The sequence below is a fragment of the Anser anser genome (genome assembly GCF_964211835.1).
Source record: "Anser anser genome assembly, chromosome: 1".
Taxonomy (NCBI): domain Eukaryota; kingdom Metazoa; phylum Chordata; class Aves; order Anseriformes; family Anatidae; genus Anser; species Anser anser.
In genome coordinates, this window is record NC_139720.1 from 82,822,761 (window position 1) to 82,845,628 (window position 22,868).

The 22,868-nt window shown below is 35.5% G+C and overlaps 1 protein-coding gene across 4 annotated transcripts in view; it reads right to left on the reverse strand.

Moving 5' to 3' along the window:
• Nucleotides 1-22,868, reverse strand: part of ROBO1 (roundabout guidance receptor 1) — a 697,351-nt gene that overhangs the window by 64,625 nt on the left and 609,858 nt on the right. For 3 of the 4 annotated variants that reach the window (XM_083820574.1, XM_083820576.1, XM_083820575.1), the window contains 3 exons: nucleotides 19,121-19,259; nucleotides 17,724-17,851; nucleotides 184-308 (listed from right to left, as the gene is read on the reverse strand). In XM_083820574.1, coding sequence (XP_083676700.1) covers nucleotides 184-308; nucleotides 17,724-17,851; nucleotides 19,121-19,259 — 392 coding nt within the window. Of the gene's footprint in view, nucleotides 1-183; nucleotides 309-3,033; nucleotides 3,043-17,723; nucleotides 17,852-19,120; nucleotides 19,260-22,868 lie in introns of all 4 variants that reach the window. The other variant, XM_083820573.1, reaches the window with a different exon arrangement.

The following is a 22,868-nucleotide window of genomic DNA, read 5'->3' on the forward strand; positions in this document are numbered from 1 at the left end:
TATACTTTCTAGTAAGGTTGACATCTCCTTGAATGCGTGTGACTTAGAGAAGAACTATCCAGCATCTCCTAGCACTAGAGCTATTTTTCACATCCTAAATACAAGAATTAAGGTATTTTTCTTTCATGTGACAACATCTCCTCAAGAAACTGCTAAGAAGAATGGAGAGAAAGACTGTTTTACCTGACTTCCCTCTCTCCGCCAAAAGATGGCTGGCTGAGGGTTTCCAGTTGCTTCACACTGGAAAGTCACTGTTCTTCCCAGTGCAGCTACCTGATCACGCGGCTTTACAACAAACTGTGGAGGCTCTGAAAGAGGAAAATACCGTAAAAAAAATAAAAAAATAAAAAAATTACACTGCTGTCAGAAGACCAAAGCTAGCCTATTTGAAAGGCATGATATAAGTCCCGACTTTAAATGGTGTAAAACAGAGCAGTTAGGTGTCTTTAATAAGGAGAGGCAGCACAAAGACTCATCAGCTAACAAATCACAGCTTCATCAGCACTCTGATCACCTGTTCTGTTGCTGGACTTCTCAGGTAAAATCCTTACTGTGCATCCATTAATTTTACTAGTCACCAGTTGTACAAGAAAGTAAGTCCCACTAAACAGGACAAGTTGCAGAGCAACAGACACCAATGTGAAAAAATCTGTTAGATTTTTATTTTTTTATTTATTTATTTTTTCTAAGATTGATTTTTAAGCATGGAAAAAGGTACCAAGTCACCATGGAGAAATCTTTGAGTGACAAGTGGCCCACAGGCCACACTTTGTCAAAGGCTGTAATAAATCCTGTTGAGTAACTATGAATTCCGGTTTACTTACACAGAAGTAATATATATATATTTTATTATTTATGAGAGAAAAAGCCTCACATTGCTTATAAAAGAGACTTTTGATGTAGTTGGGGTCTCTCGATTTTTACAGTTTAACTCAAAACCCCCACAAATACCACTGAACGATTTAAAATCTTCAATCCAATTACTGAAAAGGAATGAATGTAAAGCAACAGCAGAGCTGAATGTCTTCCTCATTTACATAGACAAGGGCATGTTCAAACAAAATATATATGCAAATGAGGGCAAATTTGAAACATCTGCTCAGCCTAACATTATAAATACTGCCAGCATTGTCCAAACCATTTGATTTATACAGACTTCAGCAACCACTTCATCCAGTAGTAAATAGAATGTCAAAAAATGATGTCAGTCACATTAAAAAAGAAATCAGGATAGTTGACAGCATTAGATACGTTGTTGGGGATAGCACAGAACAACAAATCTAGCTTGTTTGAGCCTGTTCACTCTCACTCCTTGAAAAATGTGCATTAAATGAAAGTCCGTTTACTTAGTGTTTATTCATTTCCAATTCCTTCTGATCATCTGTCCAAAACTAATTATTCTCTCCCTCTTGTTTGGGTTGAGAATAGAGAGGATGTTTTGAATTTGACCTTAATAACTTGTATCTTTTTTTTTTCCATTAAAACATTTCTGTATTTAAAAGCTTTTCTTTAAAAAGGGTTTTAATCATGTCATTTAAAGATAATGCTCAATGTGCTTAGTAGAAATCATGTAACTGTGACTTTATATAAAATGAATTAAGAAACAGTAAAAGTCCTTTCTAAAAAATTTACTTTCAGTTTTCATGTGGGCCAATACTTTCAGTTTTCTGCTTCTCTTTGCCTGTCTCAGCTCCCTACTGAGCTCATGGTAGAATATACTCTTCCTATCACCCTCCTGCTTTGGGGCAATTTTTAAAGCACAACATATCATTATTTACATTTGGATGCAAATGTTACCTTTCCTAGAATTTTCTTAGATAAGGAACTACACGAAGTTAGGGTGCAGTTCACCTACAGCAATTAGCAGACTTAAAAACAGTTAGTTCTGAAACATTCAATCAACACCTTGGAAGAGGATGTGCGAAGATTTTGACATGATAACATGTTTAATTTAGAATGGAAGGTGATGCTGCTGGGGATTTACCACTGGGTTGTAAGGTATGATTGGGAAAATGGAGATGAGAGTGAAGCACCTTCATTATGCTGTTGGAATTCTAATAACAAGAATAAATTTAGCATACAGTTGAATTTAAGGTTTGACTAGTTCTGTACTGGTTTGTGACATAATACCACACAGAATGGAACCAAGGGTTTCTCAATTCTGTGCTACTGACTATGATTTATTAGGTTTAAGATTTCATTGAACTTGAGAATGGATACTGTTATATCAGCATAAAACAGTTGTGACCACTGGAGAAATAGCTGAATGCTTGTGATTCTAATACCCGAACATGATTTTCAGGGTCTACTGAATGCAAAAAAAAATGACAGGAAATGTTGTCTCCCAGGTAACCATTTATAAAATACAGATAGGTATATGCTTCTATGTATTATTCTAAATATGCATTTCACATGTATATTAGTCAAAATACATGTGTATATCATGCATATTTGTATTATTCTGAATCTACTCCCATTAAAGTAAATAATGAAAATACCAATAGCTTCAGTGTCAGAAGAACTAAAATAGGGTTAAGAGAAACTTTGTTATTAAATTGTCTTCTGTGTTTTTACTGCACTGGAAGCATTTTCACCATTATTTCCTATAAACTTCAGTTTGCTTTCACACCTTGGATCGTTCAAACAAGTCTTATGTGTTGACTATACCATAAAAGAAGTGGAACTAATAACCCACTTAAGGAAAAAATTTCTATCCTTGAGACCTTTAAAACAAAAATTATTTTCTTTTATAGAACACAATTTCAACTAATGCAGTCATTGAAGATAGAAAACATCAGGATTTGACTCATTACATCACATAAAAACGAAGTTAGCAACCCATTACCTTTCTCTTTGTCATTAAGTTACCCATACTTCATGCAGAATTTATTCTGTGCGATGTGTCTTGTCAATAACAAGTAAAAGATGGGAGCTGACTGGTTGAAGGACATGGAAGGGGATGGATGGAAAGGGGAGATGTTCTCGTCACAGTAATACGATGATTAGAAGATGGCCAATAAAATTTCAACTTACCAGACACAACTAAAAACAAAAACAAAACAAAAAGAAAACATGGAATAAATAAAATTGAATAGACATGAAACAAAGTAAAGAGTAAAGCAAAATTAAAAAAAAAAAAGGATCATTTTTAACGATCTTAGAAAGCACATATATATTCTGATATATGAAACACAGCTTAAAAATGTTGAACCACATATTTTGTATTTTTAAGCAGAACTCTATCATGCTGGAAGTAGGCTATATAGACTAAAATGGGTAACAGACTAAAATAATGGTTGGGCAACTTGGGTTCTATTCCAAGCCAACTGTTGTTGTGGAACCTTAGGTAAAAACTTTTTATTTTTTTTCCCCATATTATTGTTTCTCTGCATGAAGAGCTTTCCATAGTAAAATGAACTTGAAATCTCCAGTAAATATCAATTTGCAACACTACTGAAATAGAACAGTGACATTTACACCCTTTCTAAAGCATACAAACATCTACTAACAGAAAATACTTCTTTGAGGCTAATAGCTATTACAAAGGCAGTTTACTCAACCTTTAGTAATATGCTGAGGAATTTAGCCCCCACACCATATTTTTTTCAGTATAGAATTGCTGTATTGAGGTCATAATGATCAGTATTAAATTGTAAATGCAAACTAATCCACAATTAAAATTATATTTAAAAAGATTCTTAATCCTTTTCTTCCCCCCAAAAATCTCAATTTCAGTAAAATACACGAAAGCAGAGATCTACTGCAAAACATTCTATTTCTCAACAGAAATATTCCAGTGGTAAATTATCTAGTAGAACATTGTCCTTCAAACATAGGTGAACGTTACTGTAAGTTTGGAAATGACCTGATGAATCCTGGCAGGCTAATTTCACTTATAAAAGACAGGCATGTCAGAAAGCATTCCAACAATACATCACTAATTGAAAGAACTGATTCAAAATAAAAACGTAAAAATTTTGCATTGCTTAATTATATATAGATTCTGGAAAAAAAATTTAAAAAGGGTAGTTGGTATAAAATAATTACAGTATAAGTCCAAATATATACACTTTTCTTAATACTTTTTACAAATACCAAGCCCTTCAAGCTTTAAGCTGAGAATAAAACAACTGTTGTTCAGCAGGGTATGCTTTTATATTGAGTATGTAAGCACTTGCTATATACCATCCTCTGATAGAACACATGGAGGAAACTAATAATATCCAGTCTGCCAAAATTCATTAGGCATGAGGAATACTGGCTTACAGTTCACATAAACAGAGGACTCCAGGTGTAATAAGAAAATGAAGCAGAAGTAGAATCAGATATAATACTTGAATTTGGATTGTGCCAAGAAGCTGCAACTGAAAGTGTAAAAACCTGGTCATATAGAGAACTCTATTTTTATGTTATTAGAGACATTTTTTAAGGAAACAATCCCGAACAGAGGAAATCAAAGTGCACAGTTTTCAAAGTTTTGATTTTCAATTTTAGGGAAGTATTCTGAATGTATGTTAGCCTTCTTTAAGTGTGTAGGTTCAGAATTTCTCCAAGAGAAAAATAGTGTGTATTATTCTGCTCAGGTTATCCTGGCAAATCTGTAACTTTTAAGAGGAGTACCCAAGAAATTACACAAAAAAATTCCTGAGAGAAAAATGCTTGTCCCCAAGACTGAGCTCCTAGTGACTCTTGATCATGTATGTTTATATTACACAATAGCCACTCCTTTAAAACTGAAAAGCTCTCTGCTAAACTTCCAATTACAGTTTGACCTGCTTTAAAATTAAAAATGCTTTTCTATAAAACACAACTCATATTCTACATGAAGGAGTCTGATAAGAGACACAATGTAATGCAATTCTTGCACAGAGGATTGCACTCTAAATTACCAATTTTCCACTACTTAATAAATGCCAAAAAGAGAAAAGATAAGCCTTCCTGGTAGCAATGTAAAGCTGCCTGAGCCTTCTACTGAAAGTTCACTTGAAATTTTCAAGATAGAAATCTGTCTTTGTTGCTCAGTTACATTTCTACAAATTAAATTAACTTGCAAGTGCTGAATTTCCACTTTTCTTTTAACCAGATGGTTTCATTATTGTATGTCAAAAATAACCCTGTTGAGCAAATATATTTTTTTGCCCACCTGTAAAAACAGAGGGGATACTGATACATGAAAATAAATCCCTGTAGAAACAGGGCATCACGTTGGTTGCAAACTTGTGTTAAGGGCAAAGGGTGAAGTTTCATACAAAAATTTAAACAGTTCTGTCATGGGGAAATCATGTGGTTTAAAAGAACAACAATAAAAGCAATAGCTACAACAAAGACCACTTTCTTACTTTTATCTACATACTATTAATATCTAAGGTTCCTAAAACTGAGAAATAAATAGTTTTTACTCTATTAGGGCACATTTTATTTGACAGCACTTACACTCAATTATTAAGTAAATTAATTTTCCATGTGTTTATCACGGGTTTTCACATGGTAACTAGGGGGAATAACCTCTTTGTAAAGACAGGAAGGTAGCATGTGAAACCACAAATACCAAAGGAATAATATTTTTGCCTTTCAAATAATTTCCCTGACATGTGAGGTTTATCATAGAAGACATGTGTCCAGTCACCAAACAAAAAACAAAAGAAAAGTGGTTTCCAGACTAGCAACTTTATATTCTAATGTCTTATTCTTGCCAGCAATCTTATCATCCTCACTGGGACTATTGGTATCGTTAAATCCACCCTCAGGAGTAGGAATTTGCAGATTTAGGACTCAAACTACAGACAAGTATAGTTACCACATGTTAGTGGAGCAAAAAATTTATTTGATAGATGTCGTATTGGAGGATAATAGGATAATTCAGGTTGGAAGCAGTATCAAGAGGTCTCCAGTTCGAACTCCTGCTCAAGCAGGGTCAGCTATGGGGTGAGACCAGGCTGCACAGGGCTTGATCCACTCAGGTTTTGAAAATTTCTAAGGACTGAGAATGAATAAACAATCTGGGCAACCTTCTCCTCTCCTGACTGTCCACCCAGTGAAGAAATTTCTTCTTGTATCCAGTATCAATCTCCCTTGTTTCAACTTACATCCCTTGCCTCTTTTCCTCCCAACACAGCCTGGCTCCGTCTTACTGACAACCTCCCTGTAGGTACTGGGGGCTGCTGTTACGTCCAACACTGAAGCCACCTCTCCTCCAAGCTAAGCAAGAGCTGTTCTCTCAGCCTTTCCTCGAAGGATATATGTACACATGAGACCAAAACATACTGTACATATTGCCTATATCTTTAAATAACACATTTATTAATTTTTCTCACAGAAGTGAATGCAAATGCTAATCTAGTGTTTCTCTATAATTTATCAGTACTCTAGTATTAAGAAGCAAATATTACAGAGTTGCCTCTGTTTCCTAGTCTGACATTGGACAAGGTACAATATTCAAGTATCTCATTCCTAAAAGCAGTAGTAATAATATCTATCTCAAAAAGAGTAAAGAGACAGAAATTGTCATTCATTTATACTAATAAAGTACTTTTGGGATCTAGGGATTCAAGGTGGTACTTAATTAATAAACAGCACTTGTTCTGCATATTAAAAACTCATAAAGTATGTTATGACTATTACTATTTATGAATACCTTCCAGATTCTTAGAATACATCTTGTAGTTCAGCTGACACAAGCTAAATACCTTCAATTTAAGCCCAGTGTATTTCATTTTTTATTATTAGAATAAAAAATTTTAAGTCTTTAAGGACTGCTTGACACCCTTATAGCATGTAGAAATTAATATAAAGGTAGTGAGACTGTATAATTCTACACCAGAGAAATCAAACAATCCCAATATTCAGGCCAATAATTACATACAAGATCAAGGTAATAGGCAGTCTTTAGTTTCTGTATAAATTTTTAAGTATATGATTAATCTATGAAATGGCAGTCACTATGAAATTTAGATTGCTTTCAATTAATTTTGTGATACATTAACCCTAGTTCAAGCAAAAAAATATATATATATCAGAGGTTGAATATGCCCGTAGAAACAAACTGATAGGAGATGGGATGTGATTATGAGCCTACGTGCTGGAAGAGACAGCCTGGGGAGCTGGCATTAATGATGCAGTTGGCCAAGTAGAGACTAAAGAGTATGACAGGAGAAACTCCAGAGCTAGCAACAGATAGTACAGAGATAGCTATATTATTTGTAATAAAACATTGCCATTTTCCAGAATGGCTGAAACTTTTTTGAACTCTCAAATGTTTATAATCTCTACATGAAAGAAATGGCTAAGTACAGAAAATTTGGGTACTGGATTTACATGCAGAGGAAGTGTTAGTTTGAATAGGTTTAACAAACTGGTCAAACTCTGAGTGGTCACTCCTTAAAAAAAAAATTAAAAAAAAAAAATTAAAAAACTAAGAAGGTCTGATGATCTTTTCCAATTCTTTTCCTTGTTTCAAACAATTCCTCAGCACAAAAGCTTCCTACCTCTTCTGCTCATGAATATGTTTCACTGTTAAACTCTGAAATCTAATTGACAACTTTTTACTTTCCAAAAAAGGATTTAAATTCTGGAGGCATTAATATCTGAACAAGGACTATTTAATGCCTTCCTGCGACACACCTACCAGAAAGTGATGTTGCTGTTCTACAAAAGCTATTATTAAGGGAATTAGTTTAAGACAATGTTTCATTTCCCTTCCAGAGATTTGTTCACTATTTGTTCTTATCAAATCAATCTGAAGCACCCAATATCCTTCACAAGCAACATTTCTCTGCAGTCATCTGTGAGAAGTACTACTTTCTACACAGTAATAAGCAAAGGCCAAAATCCCCTGTTCTGAAAAAAAAATAAAAAAATGCTGCCATTCAGCTGTCTCCTGACTACAACCTGTGAAAAACATGGGAAAATAATACCAGATACATTACAAAAGAAACAGTGTATATCCTTTTTCATCCTCATTGGCCTTTGCATTTTCAACTGTCATTTCTTGAGGTCTCTCTCTATATACAAATAGTTTACATTTTCCCATATTTTGTGCTAAAATTCACATTCTTAAAAGACCAGACTGGGACACCTTTACTCACCATGAATGCTTACACAGTATATAGCTCCAGGGCATGAAGTGTGATATAGTGCAGTACAAACTTTGGAGGAAAGGTCTAACAGTCTGGCTCCAAGCATGCCACAACCATATATAGTTCAGGGAAAATGTTTACATGTGAGTTTTTGATGTTTCAAATCAAAAGCAAGGGCTTGTAATTCCAAACCCTGGCAAGGGAGTGATCATAGTTAATTACATTTATGATGACTGGAAAAATTCTGTTTTGGGTTGTTGATGATATATCAGATAAACACTTCTTAAGTTTATAAGAGCAAGTGACTACTGTAACTTCAAATGAGCAAAGATGAGAAGATGGAAATCTAAAATGACTGGAGAGGAGGAGCAGATGGATTATATTCTATAACAGTGCTATAAGAAAGAGAATGAAATTAAAATAGAAAACTGTTGATTGAACATTAGGATAAACAGTTCTGATAGTTGGGATCACCGTAAGAAGTAGTGGAAATCTAGAAACCCAAAACAATGTTTCAGTTTCATGCACTGAACAGTTAATAATGGAAAAATCGCAGTATTAATTAGCTGCTGTGTTCCTCAAGATATTTCACAACATACTTTTGTTTCTTTCTTTTTGTTTGTTTACAGTTAACCCACATTCTCTCCTCTGTTAGGAGTCAGAAAAGCAAAGACTTGCCACGTGCTGGGCAGCAACTTGAAAACACGCTGAGTACAATCTGTGCTTGTCATGAATGTGCCACCATCAGGGTGCTGGTGGACTGCCAGCTGCACTTCTCACCACACTTATCTGCTGCACTCTGAGCCAGTGGTCTTGAGACAGGTGCAGTCTGGAAACTGGGCAGCCACAACATTATGATGCTTACTCTGACCAGGCAAACAGAATATATTCTCAGATTCAGCAGAGGACGTGGGCTTCTACCTGCTGGCTTGGTACCCAGAGTAAAAGGGCAGGTGACTGTGGACTCAGGAGCGCTAATGTATGTCAAGGGAAAGTGGTCTCACAAAGAAAAGTGCAAGTACTGTTCCTTCCTGCTGACAGTACAAATGCAGCCTTGAAAATTTAATTACATTTAGGGTTAGCACACGTACTGGGGAGAGACAGACATGAGGATGTCCATATAGAATTCTGGTCATTTTGAGATTTAATTTGGGCTGAGAGGTGATTTTTTTTTTCCTTCTAAATTCTAATTTATAGGGTTGGGTAGTGAAAACTGGTGCTCTCTCAGCTGTGTCTCGGTAGTGAAATTATATTAATGTTTGCTTCATAGCAAATCTTCCCTAAAAAACATTTAGAGTTAAGACGAAGAGGGCTACACAAGCGAGTGGGTATACATGTGTGTTGGGGAAAACCTACTGCAAAAATCTCTGGGAACAGAACAGTCTGCACAATGTACTCACACCAGATTTTTTGATTTGCAACTGATTTTGCTGATACTAGCTACAAAATCAGAAAGCTTGCAATCTCACCTATTTCAGGAGTTAATGAAGATTTTTATGATAAAATCAAAAATGTGGAAAGAGACTTTGCAGTGTGGTTTTAAAAGGCAGCACTTCTCAGGTTAATACATGTAGTACTCTCAGTTTATAATGTTTACAAATCCTGTAGTCAATGCCTTGGGGTGACAGTAGAAATCTAAAATATGGGGGGTGGAAGACAGAGAGGGAGAGATTTAAGTCCTTCCAGAAGTTCCTCTCCTGCTCTCCTCTGTTCCATCCTTGCTCTTGGTCCTGCTAAACCATCTTATAAACTAAATACAATTTAGTGAGCACACTTAGGAGAGGCTTAATTCCATCTATTTAAAAACCAGAGCAATGCAGTGAACTGTGGAGTTCTGTTTCCCAGGCTTTTCTTTTTTGGAGAATGCTTGTCTTCCCCTCTGTTTGAAAAGAACTGAGGTAATTTCAGGCGCTGCTGCAATCTAAGCAGTCGTGGATACAAATATTTATACTATAGCCTTTTAAAAGAGTGAAAAAAGATAGATAATTTTTAAGTAAGCTGTGCAGAAGTACAAAAAGATTATGACAGCTGGATACTATTTGAAGAATTCTTAGGAGCTCCCTACTGCATTTTTTTAACTTACAATAAAAGATAGTAGAGCTGAAAAGGAAATGGAATGTAATTTTTTCCCCAGCTGTTTATGATAGCAGAGTTTTCTTCTTTAAAAGAGGAATTTAAAATCCATAGCAACTTTTTTCTAATAAGTTAAAGCTATTTGTGAGAAATGGCCAAAGCCCCATGATCAATGGATACCAAACACAAACTAAAAATGAAAGGACAATAAACCTCCACAGCGAAGTAACTTTTGATCACTATAAATTATTATTATTATTATTTTTTTTTTTTTTACATGCAATACTCAGTAAGGAATACTGCCAACTGAAACAGATACTATTTCAAAAGGAATCTAGACTTCTCTTTCTTGTTATAAGGGCGATACTTCCTCACATATAGACAACCCAAGTCTACAAATAGCACAGAAATACCTGATCTTACTTTTTTGATAGTGTTATCACTATCAAGGTAACTAGGACACATTAACAAATGTTAATCACAGACAGCAAAAAATCGCAACATTTAAGAACTCTACATCAGACCAAAATAGCCATCAGGTACCAGGAATTTTTAGTGTGACGCAGGTGGAAATGGGAACAAGCTGCCTAAAGAAATAAACACAATCTTCAGAAACAAAATATATACATATATTATTTAAAAACAAAAAACAAAAAAACACTCAGCCTGTTTTTCATACAGTGAGGCAGTGGTTCACCTTTACCAAAAGACTGTAATACTATCAAAATTACTGGTGTCCAACCTGATGTCCATCCAGACAGTTTGTTTGTTTCTCAACCCTCTCATCCTATTCCATAATCAAATGAAAATAAAATTCACTCCGAACTTCAGGAATTAATGTGCGGTCATCAGGACAAGAAGAACATGCAAATTCCTCCCACTGAGAATAATAGGAGCATACTTAATGTTTATCAGTTTAAGCTGGTTTTTTCTTGCACTGGAAGCTCATGATACTGAGCCTACTATGTGACACAGTTTGCTTGTAAAGACTGCAAGATACTTTATTACCCAAATATATTCTGGAGTGTTATTCAGCACCTAACAATAACCTATTTTAGTGTTCAAACAAAACATAATTCATAGTCACAAACAGTGCCTAAAACAGCTTAGCGAAATAATGTTTGAACACACTGCTGTTATAAGTCAGCATTTTTTGTCAAGAACTAATTCGCAGAGATGACTGATTTTAATGATGCATGTAATGTAACATAAGTAAGGGAGTGTACTATAATCACTGTATAGTCCTTATGAAAATTACTCACAGGTTAGAAACAAGGCCAGAAAACGGGTGTTATTTTTTTACAGATGTTTAGCGTAATTTAATAAGGCCTACATTTATTTCAGAATGAGCATACAGGAGAAATACTGTTTAATGAGTAGCCAATATAAGTTATTATTCCTTGCACTCTATTTAATTTTACATATAAATCCCCAAATCCCCAAACACAACATTTTGCAGTAAAATTCTGCTTTGTCTATTTTAATGGCACAACTGTTGAAATGTTATCTTTACAACAGCAGTCATACACACACACACAAAAAAGCCTGCAACAGTGAAGCCTGATACAGAAACAATTGATTTTTCCGTAGCCATTGGGTTTAGGAAATTGCAGGCAGTAGAAAAGAATCTTTGCTACTTTTTAATTGAGTGCTGATTTATTCTACACAAATCTACTTTCTTAAATTCTCTGCACTGAGTGATTAAAAGGTGTAATTTTAAAGAATTTTACAGTGAATTAATCTCTTTCTGCAGGAGAAAGCCTCTAGCTTCAACATATCTCTACAGTAACGTTTCTTCAAATTATTTGTACTCCTTATGCTCTACTTGCTAAGAAACATCTGCCTCAACTTCTTGTTTTAAAGTGCTAAATTGCAGTAACAGTTCTCTAAAGTTTTTAAGCATTTTTTCCACATAAGCAATTGTAGTCATTGTTATGAGATGCTATGTAAAAAAACAAACAAACAAACAAACAAAACCTCCAGTTAAAAACTTAAAAAAACATAGAAGCAGTTGTTTGTTAAAATACGTTACATGGATTTAAAGTAACTATAAATCTTTTTTTTTTTTTTTTAATTTTTTGAAATACTTACTGTTTCCTTCTTTCCCTGCATTTCAGAAATGCTTCAGGAGTCTTAGTGTTCATCACTCGCATCAGTAGAACAAGCACCTTCAGGGCACTAACCTCTTCTTCAGATAGTTTCCTCATTTCCCTCTGATTAACTTCTAAGATTTATATTCTCTAACCAGAAATAGGTGGCAGTCAAACTTCTCAGATCATTGATAGAAATCTGAAGTACTGTCATAGTTTACAGCAGTCATTAATGGGGAAAGGGATGTGCCTTTAAGCTATACAAATCACAAGAGATAGCTCCCCTCACTTATCCTGCCAAAAGTTTATTAATTAAAAAAAATACTGAATTTCATCAAACAATCACTATTATTCCTTTCTCCTTCATGGAAATGTAAGACACAATATTGCTTAAAATCAATTCTTCCAAAAGGGAGAAATACTGACCACGTAGACAAGTTTAAATTTAAAGATTTAAATCCAAATCCCTATTTTAAAATTAAAGCATTTAATGATCCAGCGAGGCCTTCACTGCAACACATAATAGCCAACATATACCCCAATGGCATTTTTTTAAATCCCATAAAAATTCAAATTGCGTCTTTGTTATTTTAATGTCTGTATCTCAGATACCTATAAAGCAATTACATTTACAGCCAACTTATAATGTGTAACAGCAACCTGACACAGTGGAAACATTTACATGGTACTTGACAGACAAAAGAGTAAATCCCATTCCTTTTCATTCAGGGTGGTTTTCCTAGCCCTACCCAGAAACCTAATCAAATAGATGTCTTCTATGGCGTGCCTTAAAGTTACTTTGCACAAAGAGGGAGGTGGAAAGCAGAGGAAATTCCAGACCTGATGTATGTGCCACCTTTTCAGATTAAAATTCCTTGTCAGTTGACTAGTCCAGCAAAATCCCAGCGAGAACTCAGTTATGGAAAGTTCTTGTCACTGTAGGCTGGATACCCCACAGGCAATTTCTGTTATTCCCAACAGTAATGACATCATAAACCAGAACAACCTTGACATCAAAGAGCACCACTGCAAAATATGAATTTGCCTGAGCTATTTCTGCAGGAATTCTTCCTTCTTCCTGCCAAACCAGTAACACTGAATATGCTTAGTGCCTTTGAATGCCAACATTTACAATGCACTGTTCAGTTACTGCTGCTGAATGCTTGGGTGTGTATTAGAGGGGGCACTACAACAAATATTGCAAGCTCTTTCACAGTCACTTTTTGATGAAAAGGACCTAAAAAGAACACAAAGTTTGAGGATTTCCGTTTACTACCAACCTGCTGGTGACCAACCCATAGTCAACAACAGGGGTATTTTGTGGAGACCTGGTCATCTGACATACTTAGCCTCTTCCTCCTTCAACTCCTGCTGAGCAGCAACGATACTGTCATTGCTATAACTGTTCTTGGCCTACAGCCTAGGAAGACTTCCACTGGAATCATAATTTTCAGTTGTTTTAGAGAGTAAATCTCATTTCAACATAAATGATAGAAATCTTATTAAAATGGATGTTTAAAAAAACCTGATTAAGTACTGCAAATGGGAGCAAAGCAAATGGAACTAGGGGAAAATAAGTGAAACCTTTTGTTGCTAGATTTACTTAAAAGCATTTTCATGATTAAATGTGAAATTTGCTGGTTTCTGAAGAAAGCCTACTGCTATTTCCATTAATGGTAAAACTAATTCTGTTTTAGAACTGAGGTTCTGAGGCACATATTCATGGCAATTTTATATTTCTCAGGAATATGGGATTCAGTTAAATTGTATATAATATTACCATTTCTACTGTTCTGCTTAAAGGCATAAAACTAAGAAAAACACATAATAGACATCTCCATGAAAACATGAAAAGCATCTTGCATATATACTAAAATTGTGCACGATAAGTATATCCAATTTACTTAGTGCTGGAAACTAAGAGAGAAATCCAGTGGGTCCGGAGATACATTTTTGGCCATCATTTCCCTTTGCTGGAGCACATCAGCTACTTATTAGAGTCTGGTAAAATGTCCTGTACTCCAGGCTGCTTCCTGGCAGCTTGTATTGATTGAAGTATTTATTTAATAATTAATCATCTCCTGAATTAAACTCTACCATGTGTATTCAGCAATGTCTATGGATGCCTTACATACATTGATACAAAATGAAAACAATGGACTGAGGTTCTCTAATTTTAGGAGAATTAATAAATAAATAAATAGTAGAATTAAGTTTTCTTAAGTATTTAGTTTTCCAGGAAGAAAATAAGATAACCTGACAAACAACTTGAAAGACGGAAATACTTTTAAGCTGCAATAGTAAAAGCCTAAGTAAGGGGTTCGAAGTTCTACGTAAATAGGGAACTCCAAATTTGGTTTAGTAGTTTTAGTGAAACTGAATAAAAATACAACATCTGTATCTCATATATAGACAGGAAACACTTAAAATCCCCAAAGTTTGGAGTCTGTATGCAGGGAAATACTGATCCCAGTAATCAGAACCTGTGATGCTGGTGCCTTGGGCAAGTACAACACTGAAATGGAACTGGTATCTCCTCCCCTCTTTTGTATTTTCTACCATCAGCATCCCATTATATGTAGTTGAATTATCTGAGATGGTAGTTACTAGTCCACGGATACAGAGACAGCTTGCTCCCAGAAGCATTACTAGCTTAGAGGATGCCACACAGAGTTTTATGGAGCACTGCAGGGCATGTCTTACCAACTGCTAGATGTCTGCTAGACCAAGAAGTGCCAGTGCTGAGCTGAAGGCTAGCAGTACAGCTAGATCCCAGCTAGCTCTCTGTTGAGACACCAGGTTAGCTATTCACCACCTCCCGTCATCACATCCCTGCCACCTAAGTATCTCCATTAGCCACCATGCTACAATCTCCACCTCTTAATACCCTAGATAACCCTGCAGGCTGCAGAACTTGCACAATTCAATCAGGCCTGGAAAATGATGAGCACAGGAATAGGATCTATCATCATAGCAGTGCCACAAAGCCAGAAGACTGAGAAGCGTCCTGAAGAGCATTGCTTACAGCACTTTCTGCTCTATGTCACATTTCACGCAGGGTAGCACTTTAACAGCATAGACACTTGTCAGACTATGACCACCCCTTCCTAAACAGACATGTCTTCTGGAGTTGTTACCATTAACAACTCCCATATTGTTTCTTTGGAGGGCAGTCTAGCATGAAAACACCACTGCCTATCCCAGAGCTACCGAGGGAACAAAAAAAACAACCTTTTTTTTGTCATTTGTTGAATTTAAAAAGGACAGATACACAGTTTCAGATTCAAATTCTGAGGCCATGGTTTGTAACATAGCCCGAATATGCATCAGAAATAACTCTATCCAGCATACCACCCCCCCACACACACACTTATGTATTATTCCTTCATCAACAGAACGTATGAAAATTACCAAAAACGCAGAAGAGACTTGTCATTTCCATTTCTTAAACCAGCCTGAAAAAATACTAACTCATATAAATGAAAAAATATTTTCCTCAATGAGCTGTGGAAACATGCTCATATGTCCATGAATGCTGTCAGATCATTATCATCTTAACACTGGAACAAGAAGATCACATCTACCTCTCTAGATGTAGTGTAGCCAATAAGCTGACCCTTCAGAAGATGTGGTTTAAACAAGAAGGCAGAGGAGGGAAAGCAGGGACCAAAAAAGAAGAGCAGTAGGAGAGAAGAAACAGGAGGAAAAGAAGGAAAAATGTGAAAAAATACCTGAATGGAAAATGCATTCTCTCTAGAGGAGTCTTATTTTTTTTTTCTTTTTTTCTTTCTTTTCTTCCATAAGTCTATGTTTCCTAGATACTTTAATAAATGGATTTTGATCGTAATTTACTGCATTATAAAGTAAAAATTGGACCCACACATCACAACTTCTAATATCAATCCATTCTACAGACACATTAGCACAGAAAAATAGCGCAGGAGATAATCCATTCATGCTGGGAAACCAATTATTGTATAACAATATCTGCAGAGCAAAGCTCTTACAGTGTAAACATCCACTGTGTAATATAAATGCTTACAAAATCTTACTGAATCAAGACTTATGCTCTGATACTGTTCCTTAGACATACTGTTTTATTATCAAAATTCAAAAGATCTAACTCTAAATCTCTATCAACTATAAACTTAGGTAATTTTGTATTTGAGTAGTACCATCAACCTATATGGCATTACCAGAATGTGTCTGCAGATTATTTGAATAAGACTGAGGAGGACTAGGGATACTGATAGCTTATTTCCAGAAAGGTATCTGCTCAACCAGTCATAGAGGAAAAGTTCTTAATACTGATATTCTAAAAGATTAACAGTTGACATAAGACATGATCTTCAGAACAAATAGCCATTTAAAAAAAATAATAATTCAAGCTTTTTCTTCGGAATAAACTGTGCTTACTACTCACCTGTTAATCTTTTATTCTAAAACACTGAGCATAAGAGATGATTATTTTGCAAACATAAGATATCAGTTTCGATGTATAAACATCATGATGACTTAACAAAAGAGAACATCTCAAAATTTTTTGTTTTATGAGACCTCCAACAAAGATATTCTTTCCTGTATTTTCCTAACGGCTACAGATGTTAAGGATACCAAAAGTTTCTAGTGGAAAAAGGAGATCAGGTTAAGGACAAGACCTTTCCTGCTACAGTAAATGTGTCAAAATAGAGTGCTGTTACCAAATAAAATACTTTTAAGCCTATACTTCCCCAGAACTTCATAATGACTAATTCCCACTGAACAGAAAAGAAGGACAGGAGGACCATCAGCGTGTAGAAAAAAAAGCGTCAGTATGACATCATTGCCTGTCTGCTAGGCCGGAAAGGAAGAAAGGGATTATCTGAATAGTGAACATCTGGATTTTGTATATAAAGGCAATGAAGACTCTATACATATTAATACACTGAGTTCCACTGAATTTTATCTTACAGAGAAACAGTAGTGCTATGACATGCTTTTATAATGAAAAAGCAACTGAAATTCCAGTGGTCTGGGTTAATGCATTATAAGATATACATACAGATTTATCATTCAATGCTTATTTACGACATTTAATTGAAAAAAATCAGCAGATAATTGAAAATAAAATTAAAGTAATGTAGTTTGATAAAACTGGTTCTATTCTTTCTGTTAGTGTTTCAGATAAAAAGCTTGTAAAGAATATAATTCTGAACACATTGAAATTCAAAATGTATTCAATTCTCCACCCTGGTAAGGTAAAGACTGCTTGAGAAAAATGTTACATCTGAAATGCTTCTGTTCCTAAAGAATACAATTTAAACTAAAATTATATTTTTGCATTTTTTTTTTTACAACACAGCATAGATATACGGTGTAAGTAGCAACTCTACGAGTTGTTTATAGACACAACTAATCTGTGTATAACAACTCCCTAAATTTGCCATGTAAAAAATCCATTTCTCTTAATTCTAGGTTAGAATAATATATAAAGAATCATTCTTACCTTGCACTGTTAGAGTTGCTGATGCTTCAGCTTTTCCAACCATATTTTCTGCAATGCAAGTATATGAGCCCATGTCTCCTGCCATAACTTTCCGTATTTTCAAGGTATGATCATCACGGATTTCATATCTTTAAATATACATAGTAATATATAATGAACAAGAACAAAGGTAGAACTTTGTACAACTTTTGTAAAGGGTAGGAAGAAATACAGTGTTTTACCTCTGAAATATTTTTATGTATACATTTCCCATATAAATAAAAATATTTTAAAATGATTGTAAATCAATAATGTAAAAACAAAGGTTTTGAAGCAAAATATATATTTATAAATTTGAAAACCTGACTCTGATTTCATTTGCAACACAAGTCAGTTTCACTGGCATCAGCAGAATTTCACTAGGGTAATACAATTATAAGGTTCTACCACAGAACTTTTTAATTATTAGAACTCTCTTAACAGGTAAATTTAATAATAGTAATCATTCTCGCCATACTTTTTCCATCTGAATGAAGGATTTTATTTATTTTTTTTTAATATGGTTGAAAAGAAAATATTGTCCTCAGAAAAATCAGAATTGCTTAAATTTCAGTGTAAATCACAACTCATTCAATAATTTTTCTAAAGTATGATGTGTGGCCTTTCACAATTTCCTGTTCTTTCATAACCTGTTTTTTTCTCTTCTTTGTATAATGCTTTCAATGTGTTTCTCTTCATGGAAGCATACTTTCCTCTTAAAATTGCAATACTTTTTATTAAAGTTATAGACTAGATTAACAGAAAAATGAATTTGGATGACAGGAGCCAACTGTTACTGTGTCTTCTTTCAAATCCCTCCTGCTATCCTCAACAGGTTTTCAACTGATGTATGTATGGGTGTTTCAAGTAAATAAATATATAATCTATCACAGAATTATATTTCCTTTTAATAAGGTGTTTTACTTATTGGCCTGAATTAGAGCAAGGACAGAAAGAAACTAAATTAGAGATTTAATAAGAAAACCATATATAACCAAGACAGTTTGGTACATTAACAGACTACATTTTACATCAATTGCAATTCCAGTATACACTTCTTGATGTTGTAACCTGATTTATTAACTGTTATACATTCCCTCAAAGTTTTAATAATTACAGAAGGTTTTTCAGGTGAAGTCTGAGTCTATTTCAGATATTACTGACTGAACTGAGTTTTTTTTTTTTAAACGTGTTAACACAACAAAAGGCTTAGAACAAGCAATTCTTAAGTTTTAATATAATTGATAACTTCAAATCGAGCTTAATGTCTTATGAGGCTTTTTCTATTCAAGAAAAAGAAATGTTAGCAGTCAAATGTTGAATGGCAACATCATATACCAAACTAAATGTCATCAGAAAGTTAACTACATATACTGTACCTTGCTTTTGGTAATTCCCCGTCATCTTTCCTCCATCTTACTGTAGGGACGGGGTCACCTCTTGCCTCACATTTAAACTCAGCACTATCATCCACAGTTACAGCCAGATTACTTGGTCTCTTCACAAAAGATGGTCTTTCTAAAGGAAAAAAAAAAAAAAAAAAAAGGATTAAAGGATTAGTTCAGCAGTTTTGTGACTGAATTGTGATTTTCCCTCAGTTCCAGCTGTTAGAGAAACAGGAACAGTGGGATGAATCCAATGGAGCTGATTTTGCCACTGCTCCTCTAGCTCCTTGCCCCAGGACAGAAGCTCAGACAACAAGTAGAAGATTTGTAGCTGTGTAAATTATTCGTCTCAGTACAGTAGTCTCAATGGTAATTCAGGATCCAAGCTTATTTCTTAGATATCATCACATCATAGAACCATAGAATGGTTTGGATTGGAAGGGACCTTAAAGACCATCTAGTTCCCACCCCCCTGCCATAGGCAGGGACACCTCCCACCAGACCAGGTTGCTCAAAGCGCCATCCAACCTGGCCTTGAACACCTCCAGGGTTGGAGCATCCACAGCTTCTCTGGGCAACCTGCCTCACCACCCTTTGAGTGAAGAATTTCTTCCTAACCTCTAATCTAAATCTCTTCTCTTTTAGTTTAAAACCATTCCCCCTTGTCCTGTCATTGTGTGCCCGAGCAAAAAGCTGCTTTCCATCTTTTTTAATAAGCCTCCTTTAACTACTGAAAAGGTGCAGTAAGGTTACCCAGAAGCCTTCTCTTCTTCAGGCTTAGGTACAACAAATATACCTAAAGAAAATCACATCTTATTGAATACGCAAATTGAATACACATTGACCCTTAAAAAGAAGCAGACCTGCTGCAAGGCCTCAGACAAATGACTACTCACCTGCTGCACTGCTTCAAAAAGACAGAAGGCAAAAACTAAATACTATCTTACTAGAGGTTTTGACTCAATGGTGCATATAAATTCTAAGTAATGCCCAGCACACTAGCTCTATGAGGTTGCTTGCATGTCAGCAGCAGCTAGCACATGATGGTCATTTCCAGTACTACATTAGAAAGAGAAAATTTTCTTTCATGAGCACACACAAAATAAAGTAAGCCAAAAATACCTACAATGTCTTCTCTCTAATTCTTGCTAATAAACACTGCTGTTATCCCCGACTCACATCGTAGGACATGGATGACCCCAGCCCTGGCTCACCAGAGTCAGAAATACACATTTTGCAAAATTCTCTCAGTCTTTCTGAAACGGCATCTCAGCACAGGCTGTGCTATTGTGGCAACCCAGCTAGAAGCTAGAAATTTCAAGAAAGGAATCCATACACTTTGCTACCTGCAACAGGGTCCAAAGTTTATGGTGCTGTACTGTCCATAGAGTTTTATACCAGAGTGGTGCAGTGAGGTTTGCACATGCACGAGGAAGAAAAGTATTTGAAGAATTACTGGGATACTCCAAGAAGAATTACTCATCCAGAGAGGCAGCATCAAATGACAAAAAAGATGTCCAAAAAAGAACATGAGAGCGCTTTGCAGGTTCCTTTGCCTAAGGCAGATGACCTTTTTGCCTATAAAGCTGTGAAAGCTCTGAGAGAAATGAGAAGACAGTTGCATGTTTTGACTTGTATGTATTAAAGATATACATATCATCTCCCTGGAACTGGAAGAGTCTGAAGTCACTGGCACCATCAGGAACTGTGAATACCCAAAAATATGCCACAGATCTCTTATAGGAGTACAAAAGAACCTGACAGAAGGATAAAGAGACAGGTTTATATTCTTAGCATCTGACATTTGTGTTACGTTTGACTAATATCACACTTAACAAATATCACTTTGACTATGCAGATAAGTGTTTACAAATTCAGTATTATAAAACCATGGTGAATGGTTCAAAAAGGACTGAAGTAGAAGTGACAACTAAGCAAAACTCTATAGCAAAATTTCCTTTAGTCTGGAGAATGTCCAGACAAACAGGACACCAGTCTCGTAGAAAACTTTGCTTTGCTTTGCTTTACAACCAGGCTGATTATGCTGTCAGTTCAAGCCTGGTTTTGTATTCAATAAGTGAGAAATAAAACAAGGACCTACAGATATGAATCTAAATCACGACTTAGAAATTAAATTTCTAATTAGTTGTTTTTTAAATTAATTAAATAAAAAATACATTTACAACACCACCCCCCCACCCCCCTCCACCCCCATTTTCTTGTAGGTGCAGTAAAACCACAATCCTGAATAAAAGAAAATGTTCCAGATTAAGCATCACAGTAAGAATACTTTGAGGAAGGATATTCAGTTTAATCCTGCAAAATATAAAGGACTGATCTGGTGAGGACATGATTGCTGTGCAACAGCAAAAAAAAACAACAAGAGGCCTACTTTTCTGACAACTCTGTATACTTCTTATCAGTCTACAACTTTCAATAATGAAAATAAGATAAAGTGATATTATCCACACCAAGACAGCATTGTAAAAGTTCAGCAAAGTAAATCCCCAAATACATATATTCATTTGGACACACTTAAATCACACTATTGTGAATGTTCAGATACACAGCAATAATATCAAAAGCACTTAAATTACAGTAACATCCAGGAACACTTGCAGTGAATGTTTTTGTCACTGTTTCCATTGCCAGATTTTATCTTTTCAGGACTCCTTAAATCTGATGTAAAGATATGACTGCACAATGAGTCTTAATGCTGTGTTTTACATAATTCTGGTTGCACTGTAAAACGAAGAAGGTAGGAACTGTCAGCATGCTTGGCCAAACAATTATTGTTACAAATGAGTTGTGTTTTTTTTTCCATACTTCTGTAGACTCTTTTGTGTGCCTGATCCATTTGTATTCTATGTACTTATAAAATATTTACCTGAAGGCAAAGTTTCCTCCACTTCAGAGTGCCATCAGCCCCACCTCTGAAGAACTGGGATTCAAGCACAACTGCAATATTCAGTTTCAGCATATTTTGTATATCTCACTTATGAAACATGGAAGATCTCTACAACACTGTTTTGTTTTTCTGCATTTTAATCTTTATTTCCTTTTTAATATATCCAATGTTTAATATTCATTTTTTGAGGGATGCCACTGAAGAGAACAGAACAAAATAGAATAGCTCAGTTGGAAGGGACCTACAAAGATCATCAAGTCCAACTGCATGACCACTTCAGGGCTAACCAAAAGTCAAAGTATATGAATGAGGGCATTACCCAAATGCCTCTTGAACACTGACAGGCATGGGGCATGAACCACCTCACTAGGAAGCCTGTTTCAGCATTTGACCACCCTTATGGTGAAGAAACTTTTCCCAATGTCCAGTCTGAACCTACCCTGGCACTGCTTTGTGCCATTCTCTTGTGTCCTTTCATCAGTGATCAGGGAACAGAGACTGACACCTCCCTCTCTGCTTCTCCTCAGGAAGCTTCAAAGAGCAGTGAGTTCGCCTCTCGGCCTCCTCTTCTCCAGACCAGACAACCCAGGTGTCCTCAGCCTTTCCACACAGCACATGCCTTCCAACCAGCCTTTTTACCAGCTTTGCTGCCCTCTTCAAAGCTTTCAAAGATATTAAGATCCTTTTTATATTGTGAAGCCCAGAAATGCATGTAATATTCAAGGCAAAGCAGTACCGCTGCTAAACATACCGAGTAATCACTTCTTTTGACCAGCTGGCTATGCTGTTTAATGCACCCCAAAATGTGTTTTGTCCTCTTGGCTGCCCACTGCT